This window comes from Saccopteryx bilineata, chromosome 5 (genome assembly GCF_036850765.1).
Source record: "Saccopteryx bilineata isolate mSacBil1 chromosome 5, mSacBil1_pri_phased_curated, whole genome shotgun sequence".
In the NCBI taxonomy this organism is placed as follows: Eukaryota; Metazoa; Chordata; class Mammalia; order Chiroptera; family Emballonuridae; genus Saccopteryx; species Saccopteryx bilineata.
In genome coordinates this window covers 215,036,120-215,062,430 of record NC_089494.1, presented here as the reverse complement: position 1 = coordinate 215,062,430, position 26,311 = coordinate 215,036,120, and the positions used below count along the sequence as shown (strand labels likewise).

The window sequence follows — 26,311 nt, the reverse complement described above, 5'->3', positions numbered from 1 at the left end:
CAGTTTCTCAGTTTGTCATTTTAGCAAATGAGTTTCCAAAGAAGTATCTTTGCTAGCAACTTCTCTATAAATTGGAGAGCTGTTTTATTTCTATGTATTCTTTTGAGGTCATGACACATAGGGTTAGCTGTGTAAGAAGGAAGATCTAAGAGAAAGCATCAAATAATGTGAGGAGAGTCATATTTCAACCACCTGATGGCTTCTTATCTAGGAGAAGCATGTTCATATTTTGCTTTTTCAGCCTTTTGATGTTTCATGAACAATTGGCACAGATCTCCCCCCCCATATATATTTAGTGTTTAAGTCTTTCCTGTAGGGGTAGGGATACTTTTCTGCCCTTGGTCAAATTTGTTGCATCGGAGAACTAATTGCTTAGCTTGGCTGTGCTGAGTGTTGGCTGTACTTTTATCAAGACCAGAGAGACACTTATTTCCTGGGAATGGTAGGACATTTGTCCCTAACCTTTTAGAAGCTGCCCTTTATAGTAGCGTTGGGTGACTATGAATAAGATTTAATCATATATAAGAATGAGAGACAAAGTCCATTAAAGGCTTATCAAAAAGTGAGTTTGATGTTAAAAAGATTCAAATTCAATTTTGAAATTTAGGAGTCTAGATCCTTGAGACATCCAAAAGAATGGAGGGAGTAATTATGACCCACAGAAAAAGCCATAATAGTTTAAGAGTTAAAGGCTGCCTTGTGTTGAAAAGAAATGTTATTTGGGACCCTGATTACATTTTTTAAAACTATCATCATAATACAAAGATATCATATCAAGAAATTGATTGAAATAAACCCTGAATAGTTTACCAGTTATTAAAAGCAATTATCATTGTATATGAAATAATATTTTAAAGAGAGGTGTGATTTTCATTTGTATAACAAAATACATATTAAAATTAAAAGCTATAAGTCACTCTATACCATACAGAAAAATGCTTACTTGCGATTTTAAATGAAGAAGAATCGATTTGTAAAGATCCAGTTTCACCATTTAACTTCTGATGTAAAATGGTTTTGATCCTATTCTGAAATTTTGCTGCTTTATTTTTAAGGTAGGATATAAACTTCAGCACAGCATGTATTACCACTTTCCCTTTGGCTCGGCTGCAGAACAGAACCAGACAAATAAGTTAGGCTTTTATTACTGAACCTTTATTGTTCTACAAAGAGTCATTTTAAACTTTGTTAAGCAGATCTCCTAGCAGCTATTTCAGTTTGTTCAAGGGCATGGAAATGGCACTTTCTGAACATAGTGAACAGTAAGGAGAGTGTGATTTAGACTCAGGAGCACTGAGTTTGTATTCTAGATTCACTGTTTGCCAGCTCTTTGACTACAGCAAGCTGTTGGCATTCTTTGTACTGCTGTCCTCTCTGTAATGGGGTGGTAATATTATTTACCGGGTTATTGTAAAAACCATATAAGATAATGTATATGGAGGTATTTTGAAAATTTTAGAGTGCTGTGTACAAATTATTTATTCATATAAATGAATCTATGATTATAAATCTAGTATGGACTCTGTATAAAAGGCTAATGGCAAATAACAAAATGAAAGGTAACAGGTAAAAGGAGAGAATCACTTATTATTATTATTTTTTAGTGGAGGCAGAATTTTCAAGAGTAGGAACAATTCTCTCTCACCTGTTGAAAATCATGATTGAGCAAAAAAAAATTGGACTAGATTTATTACATTTGTAATTTGCACTTAAAGATACAAATATATAAAATAAAGTAAAATGAATAAATAAATAAGAAATTTTAAAAGGGTAACTACGACTGACTCAATACAATGTCTTTTCTACTTTATTCCTTAATTCTGTGCCTCCTCACTTCTCTACGTATTTCTCTGCAAATGTGTATTTGAAAATCCACAACCACAACAAAGCTTTATAAGACTCAAGAAAAATCCTGAAAACATCCACTGCCAAACCTCCATAATACTCATAAACAAAAGCAGTACCCATGATCAAGATCCAAGGTTATAAATGATTAAAAAGCCTATTATTTTAATATATTTTTCTAAGATACTTTTAAATTAATGCATGCATGAACTGTTTTTCATATCACTACTTATTACTTCATGTTTTAGGGTATGTGTACATATGCTCTTCCTTTGAGTGCGATACATGAACTATTTTTATTTCTTTTATAAAGTATTAAGCATTTAGTTATTAAATGCCAATTTATTAAGCATTCTCACCTCTTCTGCTTTTATGCAGGTGCAATGCTATTTTTTCTTATCTGATCTGTAGGGACAAACCCTTTATTATTTTTGCAATAGACAAGGACATATTGCATTACTTTGTTTATTTTAAAGATTTTTGTCAAACCATGGGTGTCACTTTGACTTTTTCTTCTGTTTCAAATAACAATCTAAAAATAACTAAATATAGACATATGGATTCTTAATTTGATGTCACTGGGTAACATGACCCTCTTTTCTACTAAAAACATAAACTAAAAGTTATTTTAATTTTTCTCTTGACTCATAAAATACTCTTTAGATTTACATGACAAATTCTTGTTTTCCTTTACATTCCTGAACTTTCAATTTGTTAATTCATTAAACAAATGTGTACTAATTAATCCAGGCAATATGTCAGACACAGTTCTAAGTACTCAAAATGTATCAGCTCATATTATACCACAAGGTCTCTGCTACCATATTAATAGGAGAGACAGACAACAAAACAAATAAAATAATCTTCATGGTAAATTCTATGAAGAAAATAGAGCAATGATTTGAAGGGTAGAGGAAGCCTCTTTGAAGTGAGAGCCTCATGACAAGGAGTGAGTCATACTATAGTCTGAAGGAGGAATATTCCAGTATGAAGAAACATAAAGTATAAAAACTTTAACCAAGATAGCTTTAAAAATCCCTTCAGTTTTATTAAATGTTTGACAGGCTTCTTCCTGACCATGATATCCTTTTTTTTTTTTTTATATCATTTCCTTTGAAAACTTGTAAACATAAATTCTTTCTCTGCCCCTTTGAAACATACTTAAATCTTTTATAAAGATCTTGCAGTTTAATCCCAGAAATGTTTTTCTTAAGGAACTGAAAGCCATTTTCTGGAACCATCAAAGGTGATAACCCGTCTATCTATCAGTTTCTGTGGAAAGGTGAAAGCCTAACCTTGGTGAGCACCTTACTTCCAAGTTGTAAAACTACCTCCTGTGATGAAGACATGAGTTTATTTTTCTTTGGGCAAAGCCAAGGTCTCTGCTATCATAGCAGCAATTTTTCATGTTTATTGGAAAAATAATAGCAGGTCAGTGTGGATATAAAGTTATGGGTGAGGACAAAGGTATGAGATGAAGTCAGAGAGAGGCAGGGCCAGGTCATGTACGCTCATAGAGAGTTTGTAATTAGTAACAAATGGTCAGATGATATTAAGTAGAAGGATTATACACTTTTCCAATTCACTCTGACTGCTGTGTGGGAAATGGATTGTAATGAAGCATCCAAGATTGAAAACTGAATATTAAACAAGTTGATGCAATAATATAGATATGACTGTTTGGGTTCAAACTACAGCTTTATAATTTATTAAATGTGTGACCTTGGCAAATTACTTTACTCAACTTTGCTTCAGTTTCTTTATCTGTGGAAGAGGAAGCTAATATATATAACCATACATAGTTGTTATCAGGTTAAATGGGTTAATAGATAAAAAGTTCTCTGGGGATACTAGTTAAGAACATAAATTATTTAATAATAAACCAAGAAAGTTATATTGCACAAGTTCTACTTTTAAGGAGAGGTAGATTTCTAAACATTAACATTTCTATATGTGCTCATAGTTATTATTTTCCCCTATCTATGGCAGGTTATCTGTTTTTCCCTGGTGTTTGGACAAACACCTTTAGTGATAGAAGAAAACAGCTGTAGACTGGATTTTTAGAGGGGTAGGAAGGTGAGGTAAGAAGAGTGAAGCTGGTTAGGTGTAAATACTCATTACGTACATTGCGGGAGTATTTGGGATTGTTACAAACCACGCAACCTCAGTTTCAATGTATTGTTAGAATGTGGACTCTGTGTTTTCAGACCTTTTGATTTTTCAACATCCAGCACATTTTTTTTTTTTTTTGTATTTTTCTGAAGCTGGAAACGAGGAGAGACAGTCAGACAGACTCCCGCATGCGCCCGACCGGGATCCACCCGGCACGCCCACCAGGGGCGACGCTCTGCCCACCAGGGGGCGATGCTCTGCCCCTCTGGGGCATCGCTCTAGCGCCTGGGGCAGAGGCCAAGGAGCCATCCCCAGCACCCGGGCCATCTTTGCTCCAATGGAGCCTTGGCTGCGGGAGGGGAAGAGAGAGACAGAGAGGAAGGAGGGGGGGGGGTGGAGAAGCAAATGGGTGCTTCTCCTATGTGCCCTGGCCGGGAATCGAACCCGGGTCCCCCGCATGCCAAGCCGATGCTCTACCGCTGAGCCAACCGGCCAGGGCCCTGCAAAATTTTTTTATGTTTAATTTTCTAACTTTTACATTTGGTCCACACCCTAAGCTAGACTGGGCCCATTAGCTACCAGTTTGCCACTCCTCGGTCAAACATTTTGTAGATGATTCTCTTATTTTACCCATTCTTTCCTTATCTGGAAATCATCTCCAGATTTTAGAGTTGGTTTTTTACTTTGTCCCTTCAGATAAGAAATAAACCCATTTAACTTTTACCTGAAACTCACAATCAGCTGGAATTCTTCATTCTGGTTTTACAATTTCTCAATAGAACTTAAAGACCTTTTTTTTTAAATTTGAAAATGCTAGTTGTTTCAAAGATCCAAGTTCACATTTTTTCAACCTTTCAATTATATACGAAGTAAAGATATTCTGTTGAGTATTACATAGGAAAGAGAAGGACAAAAAGATTTTTCTCTGTGCCTTTCAGGCTATTTTATATACCTTACTTGGACAACATGAGATTTGACATACTGTCTTCTCAGTTTGGATCCATGAAATGTTTCATTTATCTGTTAAAAAGTAAAATGCATAATGGTTATGTTTTCTTTTTTTATTTTTAAGTTTTCACTGTGGAGAACTTCAAACATACATAAAAGCAGATAACATAGTGTAACAAAATCCATGTACCTATCATTCAGCTTTACCAGTTATCAGTAAGTGGCTAAACTGGCTTCATTTTACTACTACCTACATCCCAGGAATTAAATAATATCTTAATGTCATCAAATGCACAGCATTAGAATTTTCCCCGATCATGACTCATTTAGGAAAAAGATACAATGTGTTAAAGATGCATCTTTTTGAAGATTATTTTTATATTGTCTCAGTTCATTCACAATTAGTGTATAACCCAATATAGAATCTAAATGGATTAATCTTAGAATATATGGGGATTTAGGATATATCAAGGATTACATTTTAAATCATTGGGATAGACAGGATTACTTAATAAGTAAGTGCCAGCTCAACTAGCTATCTATACCTAAAATAAAATAAAACTGGGCTCCCAGCTTATACTAAAACTATTCCCATGTGGATTAAAACTTAAAAACAAGGGGGTGGAATCTCCCTTCTTTCATGGGCTGTGGGAAACATTTGAATCGAAACAGAACTGACTGTCTGATAGGACTGACCACTCTAATCTAAAACTTAGGTAGTGGTAAAAAATAGTGTGAATATATGAATTATTAAATTCTAAGCTGGAAGGTGATTGTTAGGATTCTGGCACTTTTAGAAGCATAGCATTTAAAAAGACAATACACAGAAAAACATTTTAACTTACCAAAGACACTATCTTTTCATTTAGGTCTATATATTCTTGTGAATATGGTTTTTCAAACTTGCTGTCATAGTCAGTGTTATTGACTTTAAAGCTGATGTGGTAATAGAGAGATGTCTTCCCTGAGGAGAGAATAGAAAAAATAGTTCTGACTTTGCTCATTGTGTAACTACATTTATTCTTAAGAAAATCATGTGAAATACAATACTTTAATAAAATTGCAGTAACTTGACATTTAAATAATCTTGATTTTTAATGACTGTTGAAATAACTTCGACAGATAAATGTTTATTAAATTATAACTTCACCCAAGAATGTCATCAGAATTAAAAAAATTATTTTTCTTAAGTGAGAAGTGGGGAGGCAGAGAGACAGACTCCTGTGTGGTGGTGCAGTGAATAAAAAGTCAACCTGGAAGGCTGAGGTTGCCAATTCAAAACCCTGAACTTGCCCAGTCCAGGCACATAGGAGAAGCAACTATCACTAGACAGACTCCCACGTGTGCCCTAACCAGGATACACCAGCAAGCCCCCTATACCATGTTGCTCTGTCCACCTGGGTCGTTGCTCTATTGCTCAGCAATTGAGCTATTTTAGTGCTTGAGGTGAGGCCATGGAGACATTCTCAGTGCCCAGGGCCAACTTGCTTCAACTGAGCCATGGTTGTGGGAAAGAAAGAGAAAGATAGAGAGAGAGAAGGGGGGGGGGGTGGAGAAGCTAATGGTCACTTCTCTTGTGTGCCCTGACCAGATATTGAACCCAAGACATCCACATGCTGGACAAATGCTCTACCGCTGAGGCAACTGTCTAGGGCCAGAATTTTTTAATTTATTTTTTGTATTTTTCTGAAGTGAGAAGCGGGGAAGCATAGGGACAGATTCCTCTATGTGCCCGACCAGTATCCACCTGGCACACCAGGGGGCAATGCTCTGCCCATCTGGGCCATTGCTCTGCTGCAACTGGAGCATTCTAGCACCTGAGGTGGAGGCCATGGAGCCATCCTCAGTTCCCAGGCCAACTTTGCTCCAATGGAGCCTTGGCTGTGGGAGGGGAAGAGAGAGATAGAGGGAAAGGAGAGGGGGAAGAGTGGAGAAGCAGATGGGCACTTCTCCTGTGTGCCCTGGTCAGGAATTGAACCTGGGACTTCCACATGCTTGGCCAACACTCTACTGCTGAGCCAACCATCCAGGGCCCAGAATTTTTAATATAAAATGTCAATGTGCCAGCTCTCAAGTTTGGGCAATCTGGAGACAGATATGTTACTATGAGATGATATTATATTAAAGCATAAATAATCTTAGTTTTTGTGATTGTTAAAGATTACATTTAGAAAAATCAATGGAGTCCCTGGTTTAATTATTATGAAATACCTATGAAATAAAAATGAATAAAGAAGTAAATAAAATGAGGTATGACTGGTAAATATTGCAAATTATGTAAACAGAACAAAGAAAACAAACCCACAACTTTTTTTTTTTTTTTATAATTTTATTTTTTTAATGGGGTGACATCAATAAATCAGGATACATATATTCAAAGATAACAAGTCCAGGTTATCTTGTCGTTCAATTATGTTGCATACCCACCACCCAAAGTCAGATTGTCCTCCGTCACCCTCTATCTTGTTCTCTCTGTGCCCCTCCCCCTCCCCCTTTCCCTCCCCCATTCCCCCCTCCCCCCCCCCGTAACCACCACACTCTTATCAATGTCTCTTAGTTTCACTATTATGTCCCACCTACGTATGGAATAATACAGTTCCTGTTTTTTTCTGATTTACTTATTTCGCTTCGTATCATGTTATCAAGATCCCACCATTTTGCTGTAAATGTTCCGATGTCATCATTTCTTATGGCTGAGTAGTATTCCATAGTGTATATGTGCCACATCTTCTTTATCCAGTCATCTATTGATGGGCTTTTTGGTTGTTTCCATGTCCTGGCCACTGTGAACAATGCTGCAATAAACATGGGGCTGCATGTGTCTTTTTTTTTTTTTTTTTTTTTATAATTTTATTTTTTTAATAGGGTGACATCAATAAATCAGGATACATATATTCAAAGATAACAAGTCCAGGTTATCTTGTCGTTCAATTATGTTGCATACCCACCACCCAAAGTCAGATTGTCCTCTGTCACCTTCTATCTTATTTTCTTTGTGCCCCTCCCCACCCCCTATCCCTCTCCCATTCCCCCCTCCCCCCCGTAACCACCACACTCTTGTCAATGTCTCTTAGTTTCAGTATTATGTTCCACCTACGTATGGAATAATACAGTTCCTGGTTTTTTCTGATTTACTTATTTCGCTTCGTATCATGTTATCAAGATCCCACCATTTTGCTGTAAATGTTCCGATGTCATCATTTCTTATGGCTGAGTAGTATTCCATAGTGTATATGTGCCACATCTTCTTTATCCAGTCATCTATTGATGGGCTTTTTGGTTGTTTCCATGTCCTGGCCACTGTGAACAATGCTGCAATAAACATGGGGCTGCATGTGTCTTTACGTATCAATGTTTCTGAGTTTTGGGGATATATACCCAGTAGAGGGATTTCTGGGTCATAAGGTAGTTCTATTTGCAGTTTTTTGAGGAACCACCATACTTTCTTCCATAATGGTTGTACTACTTTACATTCCCACCAACAGTGTATGAGGGTTCCTTTTTCTCCACAGCCTCTCCAACATTTGCTATTACCTGACTTGCTAATAACAGCTAATCGAACAGGTGTGAGGTGGTATCTCATTGCCGTTTTGATTTGCATTTCTCTAATAGCTAAAGAAGATGAGCATCTTTTCATATATCTGTTGGCCATTTGTATTTCTTCCTGGGAGAAGTGTCTATTCATGTCCTCTTCCCATTTTTTTATTGGATTGTTTGTTTGTTTGTTGTTGAGTTTTATGAGTTCTTTGTATATTTTGGATATTAGGCCCTTATCTGAGCTGTTGTTTGAAAATATCATTTCCCATTTAGTTGGCTTTCTGTTTATTTTGTTATCAGTTTCTCTTGCTGAGCAAAAACTTCTTAGTCTGATGTAGTCCCATTCATTAATTTTTGCCTTCACTTCTCTTGCCATTGGAGTCAAATTCATAAAATGCTCTTTAAAACCCAGGTCCATGAGTTGAGTACCTATGTCTTCTTCTATGTACTTAATTGTTTCAGGTCTTATGTTTAGATCTTTGATCCATTTTGAGTTAATTTTTGTACAGGAGGAGAGACTGTAGTCCAGTTTCATTCTTTTGCATGTGGCTTTCCAGTTTTCCCAGCACCATTTATTGAAGAGGCTTTCTTTTCTCCATTGTGTGTTGTTGGCCCCTTTATCAAAAATTATTTGAATATATATATGTGGTTTTATTTCTGGACTTTCTATTCTGTTCCATTGGTCTGAGTGTCTATTTTTCTGCCAATACCATGCTGTTTTGATTGTCGTGGCCCTATAATAGAGTTTGAAGTCAGGTATTGTTATGCCCCCAGCTTCATTCTTTTTCTTTAGGATTGCTTTGGCTATTCGGGGTTTTTTATAGTTCCATATAAATCTGATGATTTTTTGCTCTATTTCTTTAAAAAATGTCATTGGAAGTTTGATGGGAATTGCATTAAATTTGTATATTGCTTTGGGTAATATAGCCATCTTGATTATATTTATTCTTCCTAGCCGAGAACAAGGTATATTCTTCCATCTCATTATATCTTTTTCAATTTCCCTTAACAATGGTTTATAATTTTCATTATATAAGTCCTTTACATTCTTTGTTATGTTTATTCCTAAGTATTTTATTTTTTTTGTTGCAATTGTGAAGGGGATTATTCTTTTGAGTTCCTTCTCAGTTGTTTCATTGTTGGCATATAGAAAGGCTATTGACTTCTGTATGTTAATTTTGTATCCTGCGACCTTACTGTATTGGCTTATTGTTTCTAGTAGTCTTTTTGTGGATTCTTTGGGGTTTTCGATGTATAGGATCATATCATCTGCAAAAAGTGATACTTTTACTTCTTCTTTTCCGATATGGATGCCTTTTATTTCTTTGTCTTGTCTGATTGCTCTGGCTAGAACCTCTAGTACCACATTAAATAAGAGTGGAGAGAGTGGACAACCCTGTCTTGTTCCTGATTTAAGGGGGAAAGCCTTCAGTTTAGTGCCATTTAATATGATGTTAGCTGATGGTTTATCATATATGGCCTTTATCATGTTGAGATATTTTCCTTCTATACCCATATTGTTGAGAGTCTTAAACATAAAATTGTGTTGTATTTTATCGAAAGCCTTTTCTGCATCTATTGATAAGATCATGTGGTTTTTGTTCTTTGTTTTGTTGATATGGTTTATTACATTAACCGTTTTACGTATGTTGAACCATCCTTGAGATTCTGGGATGAATCCCACTTGATCATGATGTATTATTTTTTTAATATGTTGTTGTATTCGATTTGCTAGTATTTTGTTTAGTATTTTAGCATCTGTATTCATTAGAGATATTGGTCTGTAGTTTTCTTTTTTTGTGCCATCCTTGCCTGGTTTTGGTATGAGGGTTATGTTGGCCTCATAAAATGTGTTTGGAGGTATTGCTTCTTCTTCAATTTTTTGGAAGACTTTGAGTAGAATAGGAACCAAGTCTTCTTTGAATGTTTGATAAAATTTGCTGGTATAGCCATCAGGGCCTGGACTTTTATTTTTGGGGAGGTTTTTAATGGTTTTTTCTATTTCTTCTCTACTGATAGGTCTGTTTAGGCTTTCTGCTTCTTCTTGACTCAGTCTAGGAAGGTTGTATTGTTCTAGGAATTTATCCATTTCTTCTAGGTTGTTGAATTTAGTGGCATAAAGTTTTTCATAGTATTCTACAATAATTCTTTGTATATCTACGGTGTCCGTGGTGATTTCTCCTCTTTCATTTTGGATTTTGTTTATATGAGTTCTTTCTCTTTTTTCCTTGGTAAGTCTTGCCAAGGGTTTGTCAATTTTGTTGATCTTTTCAAAGAACCAGCTCCTTGTTCTATTAATTTTTTCTATAGTTTTTCTGTTCTCTAATTCATTTATTTCTGCTCTGATTTTTATTATCTCCTTTCTTCGGCTGGTTTTGGGTTGTCTTTGTTCTTCTTTTTCTAGTTCCTTAAGGTGGGAAGTTAAGTGGTTCACTTGGGCTCTCTCTTGTTTGTTCATATATGCCTGAAGCGATATGAACTTCCCTCTTATCACTGCTTTTGCTGCATCCCATAGATTCTGATATGTCGTATTGTCATTTTCATTAGTCTGTATATATCTTTTGATCTCTGCACTTATTTCTTCTTTGACCCATTCATTTTTTAAAAGTATGTTGTTTAGTTTCCACATTTTTGTGGGATTTTTTTCCTCTTTTTTGCAGTTGAATTCTAGTTTCAAGGCTTTATGATAGAAAATATGCTTGGTACAACTTCAATTTTTCTGAATTTGCTGATATTGTTTTTGTGGCCCAACATATGGTCAATTCTTGAGAATGATCCATGTACACTGGAGAAAAATGTATACTCAGTCACTTTGGGATGAAATGTCCTGTAGATGTCTATCATATCCAGGTGCTCTAGTGTTTTGTTTAAGGCCACTATGTCTTTGTTGATTCTCTGTTTGGATGACCGATCTAGAGCCGTCAGCGGTGTATTGAGGTCTCCAAGTATGATTGTATTTTTGTCAGTTTTTGTTTTAAGATCAATAAGTAGCTGTCTTATATATTTTGGTGCTCCTTGGTTTGGTGCATATATATTAAGAATTGTTATGTCTTCTTGATTCAGTGTCCCCTTAGCCATTATGAAATGGCCATTTTTGTCTCTGAGTACTTTTCCTGTCTTGTAGTCAGCATTATCCGATATGAGTATTGCTACACCTGCTTTTTTTTGGATGTTATTTGCTTGGAGTATTGTTTTCCAGCCTTTCACTTTGAATTTGTTTTTATCCTTGTTACTTAGATGAGTTTCCTGTAGGCAGCATACAGTTGGATTTTCTTTTTTTAATCCATTCTGCTACTCTGTGCCTTTTTATTGGTGAGTTTAATCCGTTTACATTTAGTGTAATTATTGATACTTGTGAGTTCCCTATTGCCATTTTATATCTTGCTTTCTGTTAGTTTTGTGTCTTGTTTGATCCTTCTCTTTCGTTTTTCTATCTTTTGTTTTTATTTGGTTGTATTCCATACATCTTTCCTCTGTTGCTATCTTTTTTATCTCATGTGCTTCTTTGGTGGTTTTTTCAATGGTGGTTACCTTTGAGTAATGAAAAGGGTCCCTACCCTGTTCATTGTAGCGAACTATTTTGTGAGTACTTTTGCACTCCATCGTCCTTTGCTACTGTTAATCTCCATCTTCTCCCCCTCTTTCTTTTTGTTGTTGTCACAGTTTAAATTTGGTTTTATTGTGTTCTTCTTGGATCTTTTACTTGTGGCTCTGTTTTTTTTTGTTCTTTGTATCTGATTGGAGAACCCCCTTTAGTAATTCCTGGAGTGGGGGTTTTCTGATGATAAATTCCCTCATCTTTTCTGTATCTGTGAATGTTTTTATTTCTCCTTCGTATTTGAAGGATAGCTTTGATGGGTATAGTATTCGTGGCTGAAAGTTCCTCTCTTTCAGGACTTTAAATATTGGGGTCCACTCTCTTCTAGCTTGTAGAGTTTCTGCTGAGAAATCTGATGATAATCTAATGGGCCTTCCTTTATATGTTGTATTCTTCTTTTCCCTGGCTGCCTTGAGAATTTTTTTTTTCTGTTGGTTTGTGTCAATTTCATTATGATATGCCTTGGAGTAGGTTTGTTGGGGTTAAGAAAACTTGGAGTTCTGTTTGCTTCTTGAACTTGAGGCTTTAGTTCTTTCCACAGGCTTGGGAAGTTCTCATCTATTATTTGTTTGAGTATGTTCTCCATTCCATTTTCTCTCTCTTCTCCCTCTGATATATCTATTATTCTTATGTTATTCTTTTTGATGGAGTCAGATAATTCTTGTAGGGCTATCTCATTTTTTAAAATTTTTGAGTCTCTTTCTTCTTCTCTCTGTTGTGCCTCAAGTTGCTTGTCTTCTATTTCACTAATCCTCTCTTCTATCTGGCCTGTTCTATTAGCTAAGCTTGTTATTTCGTTTTTCAGCTCGTGAATTGAGTTTTTCATCTCTGTTTGATTTGTTTTTATAGTTTCAATTTCCTTGGACATATATTCTTTGTGTTCATTGAGTTGTTTTCTGAGCTCCCTAAATTGCCTTTCTGTGTTTTCTTGTATATCTCGGAGGATTTTTAGTATTTCTATCTTGAATTCTCTGTCATTTAGCTCCAAGGTTTCCAATATATTAAATTTTTTCTCCATAGATTTTTCCTCATCTAGCTGTGTTACCTCTCTTTCTTTTGTATCCATGATATTCGATTTTCTCTTCCTTAATGGCATCTGAGGGTGGTTTTGTTGATAGTATTAATGAGATTTAATAAAGAATAAAAAGTTAAAAAAAATAACAATAAAAAAATAAAAAATCGAAAAGAGTTGTTTTTTTTTTAAAAAAAATTAATAATGAAATAAAGAAAAATAAAATAAAAATTAAAGAAAAGGAAATTATTCCCCCCCTCCTTTTTTCCTCTCCTCTCCTCTCCCCTCTTTTTTGAGAAAATCTTGTGGTGGACTGTGAATTATAACAAACAATGCCTGTGATGGAGGGCCTGAATTGGGGAAAAGTAATAAAGGGGCAAAAAAAAAAAAAAAAAAAAAGAAAAAAAAAAAAAAAGGAAAGAAAAAAGAAAAAAAAGAGCGTATGGACCCACTAAAAGCAAATAAGGAAAAAATTTGGGTCAAGAATGAAATGATTTGCTTTTAGGTGTTGGTTGTCTAAGAGTTATGATGAGAGGAATAAGAGGAAAACGGAAAAATGGGGGGACAAATTAAAAAATTACTATTGTATTTAGTGGAACAAGAACTAGATAATATGGAGAGCCAGGGATGAGAGCACTGCTAGTGAGTTAAAAAGGTGAAGTAAAAACCCCCCAAAATGCCACAAACATAGGTTTGAGTCCCAGATAAGATAATTTGTTTGTTATTGAGGTTTGAATGAGAGGAGATGTAAAGGAGAAAGGAAGAAACTAATATAGAGGGAGAAAAGAAAGAGAGAGAAAAAAAGAGGTAACCACTAAAAGAAGAAAAAAGAAAGGAGAGAGAGAGAGAGAGTTAGGGTTTTGGAGTGCAACCCTCATAGAGAGAAAGGAAGAGAAAAGATAATGGGAGATGTAACACTTATGGGTAGTGTAGTTCAAGGAGAGGAGAGAGTAAGACCGGTAGAGAGTTAATCGGCCAAATTGGAGGAGGAAAAAAAAGTATCAAGAATGAAGATAAGAGAAACAAACGAACAAATATAATAAAATGGGATAGGTTATAAAGTCTGCAGATTATTCTTGATTTTGAGAGGTTATCTTCTTGCTTTTTCTTTTCTCTCCCTCTTCCTGGTCGGTGACTCTGTACCCCGGGTTCTGCCCCTTTGGCACGCTCAGGTAGAGGTTTGCAGTTGATAAGTCTCTATGGCAATGTCATGTATTGTGCTTTAGTCTCGTTGGCAGTCGAGGCTCATTAGCATTTATAGGCTCCGACAGTGAGAGACTCCGTGTTCCTGGAGCCTTTCTCCTAGTCTTTCCTTCCTTAATTAGTAGCCTGATAATCCAGCTATGGGGTTGCTGCTGCCTCTGCCTGGATAGTAAGAGGCTCAAAGAGCTGGCAACTCCCCACTCTATTTCCACTCAGCACAGGGCTCTGGGTAAGGCTCAGTCAGTCAGAGCTGCTAGCATAATCAGGCGGGCTTTCTGCCCACTGAAAGACCTCTGGCTCTGCCACTCTGTCCGGTAACACAAGCGGGCACCCACTTCCGGGGCGCTTGGAGGAAACTCTCACTCACTGTGTGCGACCAGGATATCCGGCCAGCAGTCTCACGCTCTGAGTGAAACCCCCAACCGCAGGGAAAAGTTGTAGCATTGGAATTGAGTCTCACTCCGTCCCCGTGCGCGGCTTTTGCAAGGCGCTGGGGCGCCTCGAGATTCCGCTTTGGCCCACACAAAGGCCCCTGACTCTGCCCCTCTGTGCGATAACACGGGCGCGCACTGCCGAGGCACTCGGAGGAATCGCTCACTCCTTATCTGCGCGCGCAAACCAGGATATGAGGTCGTCCGCGGTTCCCTCTGAGTGAAACACCCTCCAGCACGGAAAATCTCCACCGTTGGAATTGAGTCTCGCTCCGTCCCTGTGCGGGGCTTTTGCAAGGCGCTGGGGCGGCTCGAGATTCCGCTTTGGCCCACACAAAGGCCCCTGACTCTGCCCCTCTGTGCGATAACACGGGCGCGCACCAACCCACAACTTTTGAAAAGTAAAGCAAAGGATAACGTTGAGGGCTAGATTGAACCATACTATTATACTTATTTATTTTCAAAAGTTTATTACAAAAAATTTACTGCAAAACTTTAGAGTAATTTTTTTCTTTTTATTGATTTTATTGAGGTAACATTGGCTAAGATAGGTTTCAAGTATACATTTCTATGATACGTGATCTGTATATTGTATTGTGTGCCCACTACCCAAAGTCAAATCATCTTTTGTCACCATACGTTTGACCTCCTTTACCCTTTACTAATCCTCACCTCCCTTCCCTCTGGTAATAACCATACTGATGTCCATGTCTATGAGTTTTTGTTTGTTTTTCTTGTTTGTACATTTGTTGCTTTCAGTTTTATATCCCACATGAGTGAAATCATATGGTTCTTAAATTTTTCTGTCTGACTTATTTTTCTTAGCATAATATTCTTAAGGTGCATCCATGGTGTTACAAATGGCGTATTTCATTTTATGGCTGAGTATTCCATTGTAAACCTACTTTTGCCCCATGCTATATGTATTATATCTTCTTTATCTGATCATCTGTTGAAGGACAGTTTGGTGGTTTCCATGTCTTGGTCACTGTGAATAATGCTACAGTAAACATAGGGGTGCATATGTCTTTGAGAATAAATGTTTTCAAAATTTTTAGGTAGATATCCAGAAGAGGGGTTGCTGGGTCATATGGTAACGCTATTCTTAATATTTGAGGAACCTCCATACTGTTTTTCATAGTGGCTGTACCAATTTACATTTCCACCAGCAACGAATGAGGGTTCCTTTTCTTCCACAACCTCTCCAACACTTGTTATAACTTATCTTGTTGATAATAGCCATTCTAATAGGTGTGGGATAGTATCTCATTGTAGTTTTGATTTGCATTTTCCTAATAGCTAGTGAAGTTGAGCATCTTTTCAAATATCTATTGGCTATCTGTATGTCTTCTTTGGAGAAGTGTCTGTTCAGGTCCTCCGCTCACTTTTTAATAGGATTGTTTGTTTGGTGTTAAGTTGTAAAAGTTATCTATATATTTTGAATATAAACCCTTTGTTGAAACTGTTATTTGCAAATATCTTTTCCCATTCGGTTGGTTGCCTTTTTTGTTTTGTTGATATTTTCCTTTGCTGTGCAGAAGCTTTTTAGTTTGATATAATAACATTCATTTATTTTTACCTTTACTTTCCTCGCTTTTGGGGTCAAATTCTTAAAAAATCTTCTCTAAGACAAAGGTATATACATTTAGTACCCTTTTATTTGTATGTAATTTATTGTCCCATGTCTTATATTTAGGTCTTTGATCAATTTTGAGTTAATATTTGTATATGGGGACAAACAGCAGTCTAGTTTTATTCTTTTGCATGAGGCTTTCCAGTTTCCCTGACACTATTTATTGAAGAAGCTTTCTTTTATTCATTGTATGTTTTTGAGTCCTTTGTCAAAAATTATTTGTCCATATAACATGTGTATTTATTTATGGGCTCTCAATTCTGTTCCATTTTTATGTGTGTCGATTTTTCTGCCAATACCATGCTGTTTTGATTATCATTGCTTTGTAGTATAATTTGAAGTCAGGAAATGTGATTCCTCTGCCTTTGTTCTTTTTTCTCAGGATTGATTTGGCTATTCTGACTGTACTATTTTATTTTAATACATTAAATATGGTAGAAATTAAAAAAAGCTTTTGTAACTTTGTTCAGGTCTCATTGTACCCCTCTACCATAGATTGATAGGACACAGAGAGAGAGAGAGAAAGAGAGAGAGAGAGAGAGAGAGAGAGAGAGAGAAAGAGAGAGAGAGAGAGAGAGGAGAGAAAGAAGGAGTAGGAAGGGGAGAGGAAGAAACAAAGCAGACAGAAAAGAGAAAGAGATGGAGGAATAAAAGCATTTGTGACCCTCAGAGTGAAAAGTGACCCTTCATTCATCCTTCCTTAACATCAATGAATTAATATCTGGAGAAAATCTTTCTTGCACATTCACAAATAATCAAAGAAATGCAAAGTAAAACAAGACAGCATTTTTCTTGAATTAAATTGTCAAAGATAAAAACAAACAACACCCATGGTGGGGTAACTATACTTAAACAAAATAAACTTTAAATTAAAAAATAGTAACAAGAGAAAAAAAATAGATAAATTCTGAGAAACATACAATTTTCCAAGACTAAATCATGAATAAATAGAAAATAACAGACCAATAATAAGTAAGGAGATTGAAACAGTAAACAAAAACCTTCCAATACAGAAAAGCCCAGTACCACATGGTTTCACTGGTGAATTCTACCAAACATTTAAAGTAGAATTACTGTCAGTTCTTCTCAAAATTGGCTAGAAATAGAAAAGGAGGAACCACTTCTAAACTAATTTTATGAGGCCAGCATTACCTCTAAGGGAAGTTTTGAGCTAAAAATTTTTAGCATTAGTTCTAATTAGGAGGCTTAGTGATTAATGCATGTAGAAAACTGTCATTTCAGGAACTTCAAGCAATGGACTAGACCAGGTCTGCCTCTGGGAGAACAGGAATTGATAGAAAGTTGTATCTGTGAACACATGACTAGGCCAAGACCAATGAGCAATTAACTGTCTCCTTGAATCCTGGCTCCAAAAGAAACAGGGAGCAATTAACTTTCTCCCTCGAATTCCAAACCCCATACCTCCACTTTTCTCCTTCACATAAAAAGGCTGGCTTAAGATGAGGTGTAAACACAGTTTTTAGGGTACATAACCTGCTGTCTTCTGAATAAAGTTCCCATACAGATTCAATTCTTGTCTCTGGTTATTGGCTTTGTCGTGACAGGTATTAGGAAAGCCAACCTTCCTGTTTCACTAATGCCAAAGGAAGATAAGGACACTAAAGAATACTAGAAGTATTCCTGATAAATATATGTGCAAAAATGTTCAACAGAATATTAACAAACTGAACTTAACAATATATTAAAGGGATTATACACTTTGATCAAGTGGGATTTATCCCTGGGATACAAGGGTGGTTCAATATATACCAATAAATAAATGTGATACACAAAATTAATAGAATGCAAAATAAAAAATTATATGATCACCTCAATAGATATATAAAAAGCATCTGTCAAAATACAACATTCTTTATGTTGTAAAAATGCTAACCCCAATGAGTCTAGAAAAAACATACTTCAACATAACAAAGGGCATATCTAACAAACCCATAGCTAACATCATACTCAATGGTGAAAAGTTGAGAGTTTTTCCTATAAGGTCAGGAACAAGATAAGATGCCCATTCTCTCAACTTGTATTCAACATAGTGCTGGAAATCCTAGCCAGAACAATCAGACAAGGCATACAAATTGAAAAAGAAGAAGTAAAATGGATTATATATAGAAAATCCTATAAGCTCCACAAAAACTTAGAACTAATTGAGTCCAGTAAAGTTGCAGAATTGAAAATCAACAAACAGGAAACAATTGTGTTTTTATATATTAACAATGAAACATCTGAAATAACATAATTGTATGGTGGTAATTATTTTGCAGTATATAAGGTTATCAAATGAACTCATCCACATTTAATTTTAAAAATATTATATGTCAATTACATTACATCTCAATAAAGCTGGAAAAAGAAAATTCCATACGAACATTTTGTTGTATATTTTTATTCATATTTTGTGTGACTTTTTTTCTATTAGAACATCTGGGTTGAGAATCTATAGTACTGAAGCAGTATTAGATTATATTAACTTATTGGACTACTAAATAAATTTCAAACACTAACGAGGAAAGCTATTGTCTAGCTGTTATCCTAGTAGAGCACTGAGACCTTAATTAATGTTAGATTCAAGGAGTACTGATATGCTCGGGGCTGCCAAGAGTGTACAAGGTCCCTGTGATGCTGAGAACAAAGAGTTCAGCAACATCCTGCATTGAGTCAGAGACCCTTATCAGAAGTTTATGTTTGAAATTCTCCACTGAGCAATAACCCCCCCCCCCCGTAACTGCGCACGACCTCCCTAGCCAATAGCTAACAGCCACATCAGCTTCTGTATGATGCTTGCTCATCCTAGATAGCCACCCTATAAAAAGGAGCCATTTTAGAAGCTCGGGGCTGCAGTGCTCCAGTCTCTTCGGAGGCGTGGGTTGCCTGCAGTCCCTGCGCAGGTTTGGGGGGCTGCAGTGTTCCCCTGTGTGGGTTGCCTGCAGTCCCTGCGCAGGTTTGCAACAAAACTTATAAAATTCACTTTGTGTCTGCTGTGGCCTGTCTCCTGGGATGTAACAATTAAAAGGTATAGTAGAAAACTGAGTAAAAGGTACTGTTGCTTTCAGAGGAACTATGGACTATCATAATAAAGGACTAGCTCATTTTCTTTCAATGGAACCTAGACTTTGAGCAGAAAAAAAATTTTATGACCTAGGATCTCCTCTAAGAATTACTTCCATTGTTTTTTTTTCTTAGTAGAGGAGTTATATTTTCAAATAATTGGGAACATTCTGGGCTAGGGTGAAGAGCTCCAGGGAGGACTAGATCTTGATTAATTCTCCTCTTTGTATTTTAACAAGTAATTTTAAAAATTGAGATATAATTGACATATAATATGTTTCAGGTGTACAACATAATAGTTTGATATAGGTATATATTGTGAAATGGTCACCACAGTAAATCTAGTTAACATCTATTGAAGTGATTTTTATGCATATTAAAGCTTGAGAAACAAGATTTACATAAGTGGCTCTCAGCCTGGGCTTCCAATTAGGATCACATGTGGCGTTTTAAGAACTATCATCACTTCTGTCCTCTCCCACACAGTCTATTGGTCTGGGTGGATACATCATTGTTATTTTAATTCAGTGCTACAGATGGTTCTAAGGTGAGGCCAGGGTTAAGTATGAGGACTCCTGAATATTTATGAGAGTTCAGTTTAGTTGGTCCAAAGGGAGGTTACAGGATACGCTCACTCTACATGGGTTAGGTAAGGGCAAGTCAGTGAAATCCACATTATCTGTGCTGTAGCAGAAATTTTTGATATCAGAATGGAGGGTCCCTGAAGGCAGGAATGGAGAAATTCAAAGTCTGGTCTCCATGTAGGAGCTCTCTGTTTCTGAACCTCTGTTGTGAAAACCAACAGGGGAGGGTGAACTTTCCTGCACTTCTGCATTTCAAGGCCCTTCTGCGGGTGGCTGTTGTGGTAGCAGGTGAAGGGTCTGTGCCAAAGCCCTTAAAGGCATTTTCTCAAGTTGCAGATGTGATTTCTCCATATAATCTCCCTTGAGGAATGAAAACCCCAAGAAGAAAGAGGAAGAGGAAGAGATGGAAAGTTTTCAGGTAAATGTCATGTCCTGGGTTAGGTGCTGTGCCCTCTTTTTGTTCTAAAATGCCATGGTTTTAGAACATGCAAACATTTACAGCTGTATCTCTGGTACTTCTGCTTAAAAAGTTTCTTTTTAACTACTTTTTTTTCCCTTCTCTAACTATGACAGTCAAGTTTGGGTCTTTTGCACACTTCTCAAATCCCAGAGACTTTTCTCCATTCAGACTTCTGATATGCCTTGAGCAGTTCCCACCATGAGCAATTCTCTGTAATTATTGAAAATATTCCCTTTGTGAAGATCAACTTGGGAAGAAGGTATTGATATCCAAGATTCCTATGTGGGAGCAGGTGGGGTCCTGGGATATCAGTGAAGGAGAATGTTGTATTAGGTCTCATTTGAATGTCTCATCAGCTCTATGTAGACCAGAATGGAGAAAATGCAGATCTAAACAGGGTGGCAAGAAAAACAACAAAAACAAAACAAAAAACCAGGGTTTTTTGGCCCAGAATAACTCAGAAATTCTGAAAAAACAAGAGAAATTATAACAGATGGGCTCTCCGGAATGCTACAGAATAACTACTATACTATACTATAACAGAAAACAGGTGCTTTATGTGGCTTGACATTTGAATAAAAGTGATGTTTTTCATCATTAGATTTTGATTATGACTCACTTGTTTTACTGGCCAATAATAACAGAACAGTTATGTGCCCTTTTAGCAAACATTAGGCACCTGGTATCGATTTGTCCCACTATTGCTGATGTTAATTCTATTCACTTGGTCAGGTGCTCCCTGCCAGGTTCCTCCTCTACTCCTCTTTGTATTTTTAAAATAATTACTTAGAAGTAATCTAAAAATATTGTTCAAGGAAGTAAATTTATTTGAGTTTTCTTTTTAAGATACTCTTTGTCCTATGAGAAATATAATTTTTCTGTGTGTGGTCCTGATTATACATTTGTTGTGGGTTCATAATGAATTGATAACAAAGTTAGTGCACTTTTCTCTGTATGGTTCCACACCTAGCTCTTTCTCACACATGGTGACTTACTTGCTCAAAACAGTTTGGTGGCAACTGACTGCTCCCATTCTTGGCTGCTGTTATCTTAGCAAATGAGTCACCTTAAAGACTTTCAATTTGATCCTTGGCTTTGTTGTCCACATTTAAGACTTGCTGAAAGTATCAATAGTTCTCAAGGCCACGATTGCCCAAACGTTCCTCCAGAGAGTCAGAGATGCCGTTTACAGAATCTCTTAAAGTGAACATACTTGGCACTAAAGAAACACTCTAGGAAAAGAATCTCATGTATTTATCATTTATGCCCTTGAAAGCAAGAAAACAAAGCAAATAAATTTGAATTTATGAAGGAGTTATTTCTGTGTAGCCTCTGATGTTTTCCTTTTATTTCCTATTCCTTGAAAATGAAGTTGTTATTTTGAGGGCTGACAGTTTATAGTTACCATAGGAAGACTTGGAAATATTGTCCTGAAATAGTTGTAGTGAGAAAATCAGCAAGAAAATGAACTTTCTCGATGAACATACAGAAACTTGACTGACGATCTCATCTGCCAATTTTCTCACTAATCACCACAGCTTAACCTACTGAAATAACATTTTAACCACCAGAGAAAAAACACCCTGTTATTTATTGATACCCTTTCTTCCTTTTTTCTATAAGGATACAATTTAGAACTTTTAGCTGAGCAGATGCTATTCCAAAGGAAAAACATAAACTACTGCTTCTGTTACATCTAGGAGTGAGTGATCTAGTGCATTTAGGTTTAAGAAATGGAAGGAAAGGGAAAGTGGTATGTGCCAATTTCTTAGATGTTTTCTTACTGAGATAGGGTATGCTCTTCTCCTTCCTCTTCTACCTGTTGTCTAGCTGAAATGTGGGCATGATGAGCAGAACTGGCCCAGTGTCTCTGGACATTGAGATGATCTGGGCAGAGAGGGTCATGAGGGAGCAAAATGATAGAAGGAGCCTGGGTCGCTGATGTTCGGAAGAGACATACTGAACCTGGGTCACTGACTTCTGAACTTACTTCTGTCCGAATCATATGTGCATCTGTCACCCTCTAGATCAGTGATTCTCAACATTGGTTTCACATCGGAACTACCTGAGGGGCCTTGAAAATGATAATTTTCACTCTAGACAGCATTTCTGATAGTAGGCTTATTAAAACGCACTACTCTAGATTAGGGGTCAGCAAACTATGAAATCGACCTACCTCCTGGTTTTAGATGGCCTATGAGCTAAGAATAGTTTTTTATTCTTTAAAAGTTGGAGAAAAAGTCGAGAGAAGATTTTTGTGACATGTAAAAATTATATGAAGTTAAAATTTCAGTGTCCATGAATAAAGTGTAATTGGAAAATAACTCCATTCGTTTATTTATATATTGGCTACTTTAGCACTACAACAGTAGATTCAAGTAGTTGTAAGAGAGACTATAATAGCTCACCATGAGGAAAATATTCAGCCTGGTCTTTTACAGGGACAGTATGCTGACTCTGCTGTAGATACTGAGCAATTTTAGTGCAAGGACTAATGTGATGCTCTAAAGCTCTCCTCATGACTGCTATCCCCCCATTATAGCACCTAGTCTAGTGTCTGCCATTAAGTACATAGTAGTCACCCAGTGAATGCTTGTTGAGTTGAATCTGTGTGTAGTTTCAGATACTCTTATTATTTTTCCCACTTTCTCTATCAAGTTATCCATCTATTATCTATGTATATCTTCAAATGTTAACTAAATAGAAATTGTGACATTGCCATTATGACATCACAGAGTCATGTGAAGTAGAAAAAGGTAGGTGTTTGAGAATAAATATTTGTACTGTATTTCGGAGTGTCCAGCTGTCTTGTTTAAGTCATTACTATCCTAAGGGAAAGAGTAGTTACTGTGAGGAGATGGCTGGTTGCTTCCAGTTTTGGAATTTAGAATAGCGAAACAGGAAACCCAATATGATACTGAAAATTTCATTCAGATGAGGAACATCATAAGGCTGTCTTTATATGATGCCAAAGCATCAGGAGAAAATGTATACAATTTAGTTAGTCAAATTGAGATTTGGTTTTAGTGACAAATATATAGGTTCTTTTTTCTACATTAATAAATTTGATTTAATATTTAAATATAAAACATTTTTTAAATGGTTTAAAGTGTCCCACTCAATATAATATCCTCAACTCCCTGCGTTGTGACCCTCATGCCCCATACAAAGTCTCTTTCCATTTCCATTTCATCCTCTTTGCCCCCCCCACCTCCATCCCCCCTTTCCTGCTGGGATTTGCTACCTTGTTATTTGTATCTGTGTGTTATGTATATTTAATTTGGCTAATCCCTTCACCTTCTTTGGTCCTGTACCCTCAACCCCTTCCCTCTGACAGCTGTCCATCTGTTCCTTATGACCCTGCCTGTTTTTCTAATATGTTTCTCAGTTTATTGTGTTCATTAGATTCCAAATATAAGTGAGATCATATGATATTTGTCTTTCTCTGCCTGGCTTCTTTCACTTAGTATAATAATCTCTAGGTCCACCCATGCCATTGCAAAAGGTAAGATTTTCTTCATTTTCACAGCTGTGTAGTGTTCCATTGTGTACATGTACCACAGCTTTTGTATCCACTCATTACTGATGGACACTTGAGTTGTTTCCAGATCTTGGCTGTTGTAAACAATGCTGCAATAAACACGGGGTGCATATCTTCTTTTAAATTAATGTTTGAGGATTTTTAGGATATATTCCTAAAAATAGAATAGCTGGGTCATAAGTCAGTTTCATTTTCCACAGTGGCTGCACAAGTCTGCATTCCTACCAAGAGTGCAGAAGGGTTCCCTTTTCTCCACTCCCTCACCAGCACTTGTTGTGTGCTGATTTGTTAATGAGAGCCATTCTGACAGGTGTGAGGTGGTATTTCATTGTGGTTTTAATTTGCATATCTCTGTCTCTGATTAGTGATGTTGAGCATTTTTTTTCATAAGACTATTGGCCATCTGCATGTCTTCTTTGGAGAAGTGTCTGTTCAGGTCCTTTGCCCATTTTTTTAATTGGGTTGTTTACCTTTTTGGTTATGAGTTTTAGAAGTTCCTTATTATAAATTTTGGTTATTAACCCCTTATTAGATGTATCAGCAAATATGATCTCCCACTGAGTGGGTTGCCTTTTTATTTTGTTAATGGTGTCTTTTGTTATGCAAAATATTTTTAGTTTGATATAGTCCCATTTGTTTATATTGTCCTTTACTTCACTTGTCCGTGGAGATATATCAGCAAAAATATTGCTACGAGAGATATCAGAGAGTCTACTTACTGCCTATGTTTTCTTCTAAGATTTTTATGTCTTCATGACTTACATTTAAGTGTTTTATTCGTTTTGAATTTGTTTTTGTAAACTGTTTAAGTTGGTAATCTAGTTTCATTTTGTTGTATACATACACCTAATTTTCTCAACACTGTTTATTAAAGAAACTGTCTTTACTCCATTGTATACTCTTGCCTCCTTTGTCAAATATTAATTGACCATAAAAGACATGAATTTCTTTCTGGGTTCTTTGTTCTATTCCATTGATCTGTATGCCTGATCTTATGCCAGTACCAGGATATTTTGATTACAATGTCCTTGTAGTATATATAACTTGATATCGGGAAGTGTGATATCTCCCACTTTGTTCTTAATTTTCAAGATTGCTGAGGTTATTCAGGTTCTGTTTTGGTTCCATATAAATTTTTGAAATATTTGTTTTAGATCTGTGAAGTATGCCATTGGTATTTTAATAGGAATTGCATGGAATCTATAGATTTCTTTGGGTAGTATGGACATTTTAATGTTAATCTTCCTATCCATAAATATGGTATATGCTTCCACTTGTTTGTATCTTCCTCGATTTCTTTTTTTAATGTCTTATAATTTTTTTGAACACAAGTCTTTTACCTCCTTGGTTAAATTTATTCCTAGGTATTTTATTATTTTGTTGCAATAGTGAAGGGGATTGTTTCCTTAATTTCTCTTTCTAACAGTTTCTTATTGGTGTATAAAAATGCCACTGACTTCTAAATATTAATTTTATCCTGCCACATTTGTAAATTCATTTATCAGATCTAGTAGTTTTTTGACTGAAACTTTAGGGTTTTCTATGTACAGTATTATGTCAAAAGCAAATAATGACAGTTTTACTTCTTTTCCAATTTGGATGCCATTTATTTCTTCTTTTGTGATCATTGTGGCTAGGACTTCCAGAACTATGTTGAATAAGAGTGGTGAAAGGGGACACCCCTGTCTTGTTCCTGATCTTAAGGGGGTTGCTTTTAATTTTTGCCCATTGAGTATGATGTTGGCTGTCATATATGGCCTTTATTATGTTGAGGTATGTTCTCTGTATCCCCACTTTGTGGAGAGCTTTGATCATAAATGGGTGCTCAATTTTTATCATATTTTCTGCATCTATTGATATGACCATGTAATTTTTATCCTTTATTTTGTTTATGTGATGGATCACATTTATTGATTTGTAAATATTGAACCAGCCTTTCCTCCCTGGAATAAGTCCCACTAGATCATGATGTATGATCTTTTCAAGGTATTGCTGGATCCAGTGTGCTAATATTTTGCTGAGAATTTTAGCATCTATGTCCATCAGGGATATTGGCCTATTTTTTTCTTTCTTTGTAGGGTCTTTACCTGATCTTCGAATGAGGATTATGCTTGTCTCATAAAACGAGCTTGGAAGTCTTTCCTCTTGAATTTTTTGGAATAGCTTGAGAAGAATAGGTGTTAGTTCTTCCTTTAATGTTTGGTAAAATTTGTCTATGAAACCATCCAGCCCAGGACTTTAAGTTTGCTGGAAGTTTTTGATAACTGTTTCAATTTCATTTGTTGTAGTCAGTCTGCTTAAGTTTTCTGATTCTTCCTAATTGAGTTTTGGAAGATTGTATGTT

The 26,311-nt window shown here is 36.2% G+C and overlaps 1 protein-coding gene across 1 annotated transcript in view; it reads right to left on the bottom strand.

The window, feature by feature from the left end:
• LOC136306644 (transmembrane protease serine 11C-like) overlaps positions 1-26,311 on the bottom strand; it is a 72,869-nt gene that overhangs the window by 28,756 nt on the left and 17,802 nt on the right. Inside the window, exons 3-5 of the mRNA XM_066233091.1 lie at positions 5,751-5,869; positions 4,910-4,977; positions 944-1,107 (exon numbers count right to left, since the gene is read on the bottom strand). Of these exons, the coding sequence (XP_066089188.1) occupies positions 944-1,107; positions 4,910-4,977; positions 5,751-5,869 (351 nt within the window). The remainder of the gene's footprint in view (positions 1-943; positions 1,108-4,909; positions 4,978-5,750; positions 5,870-26,311) is intronic.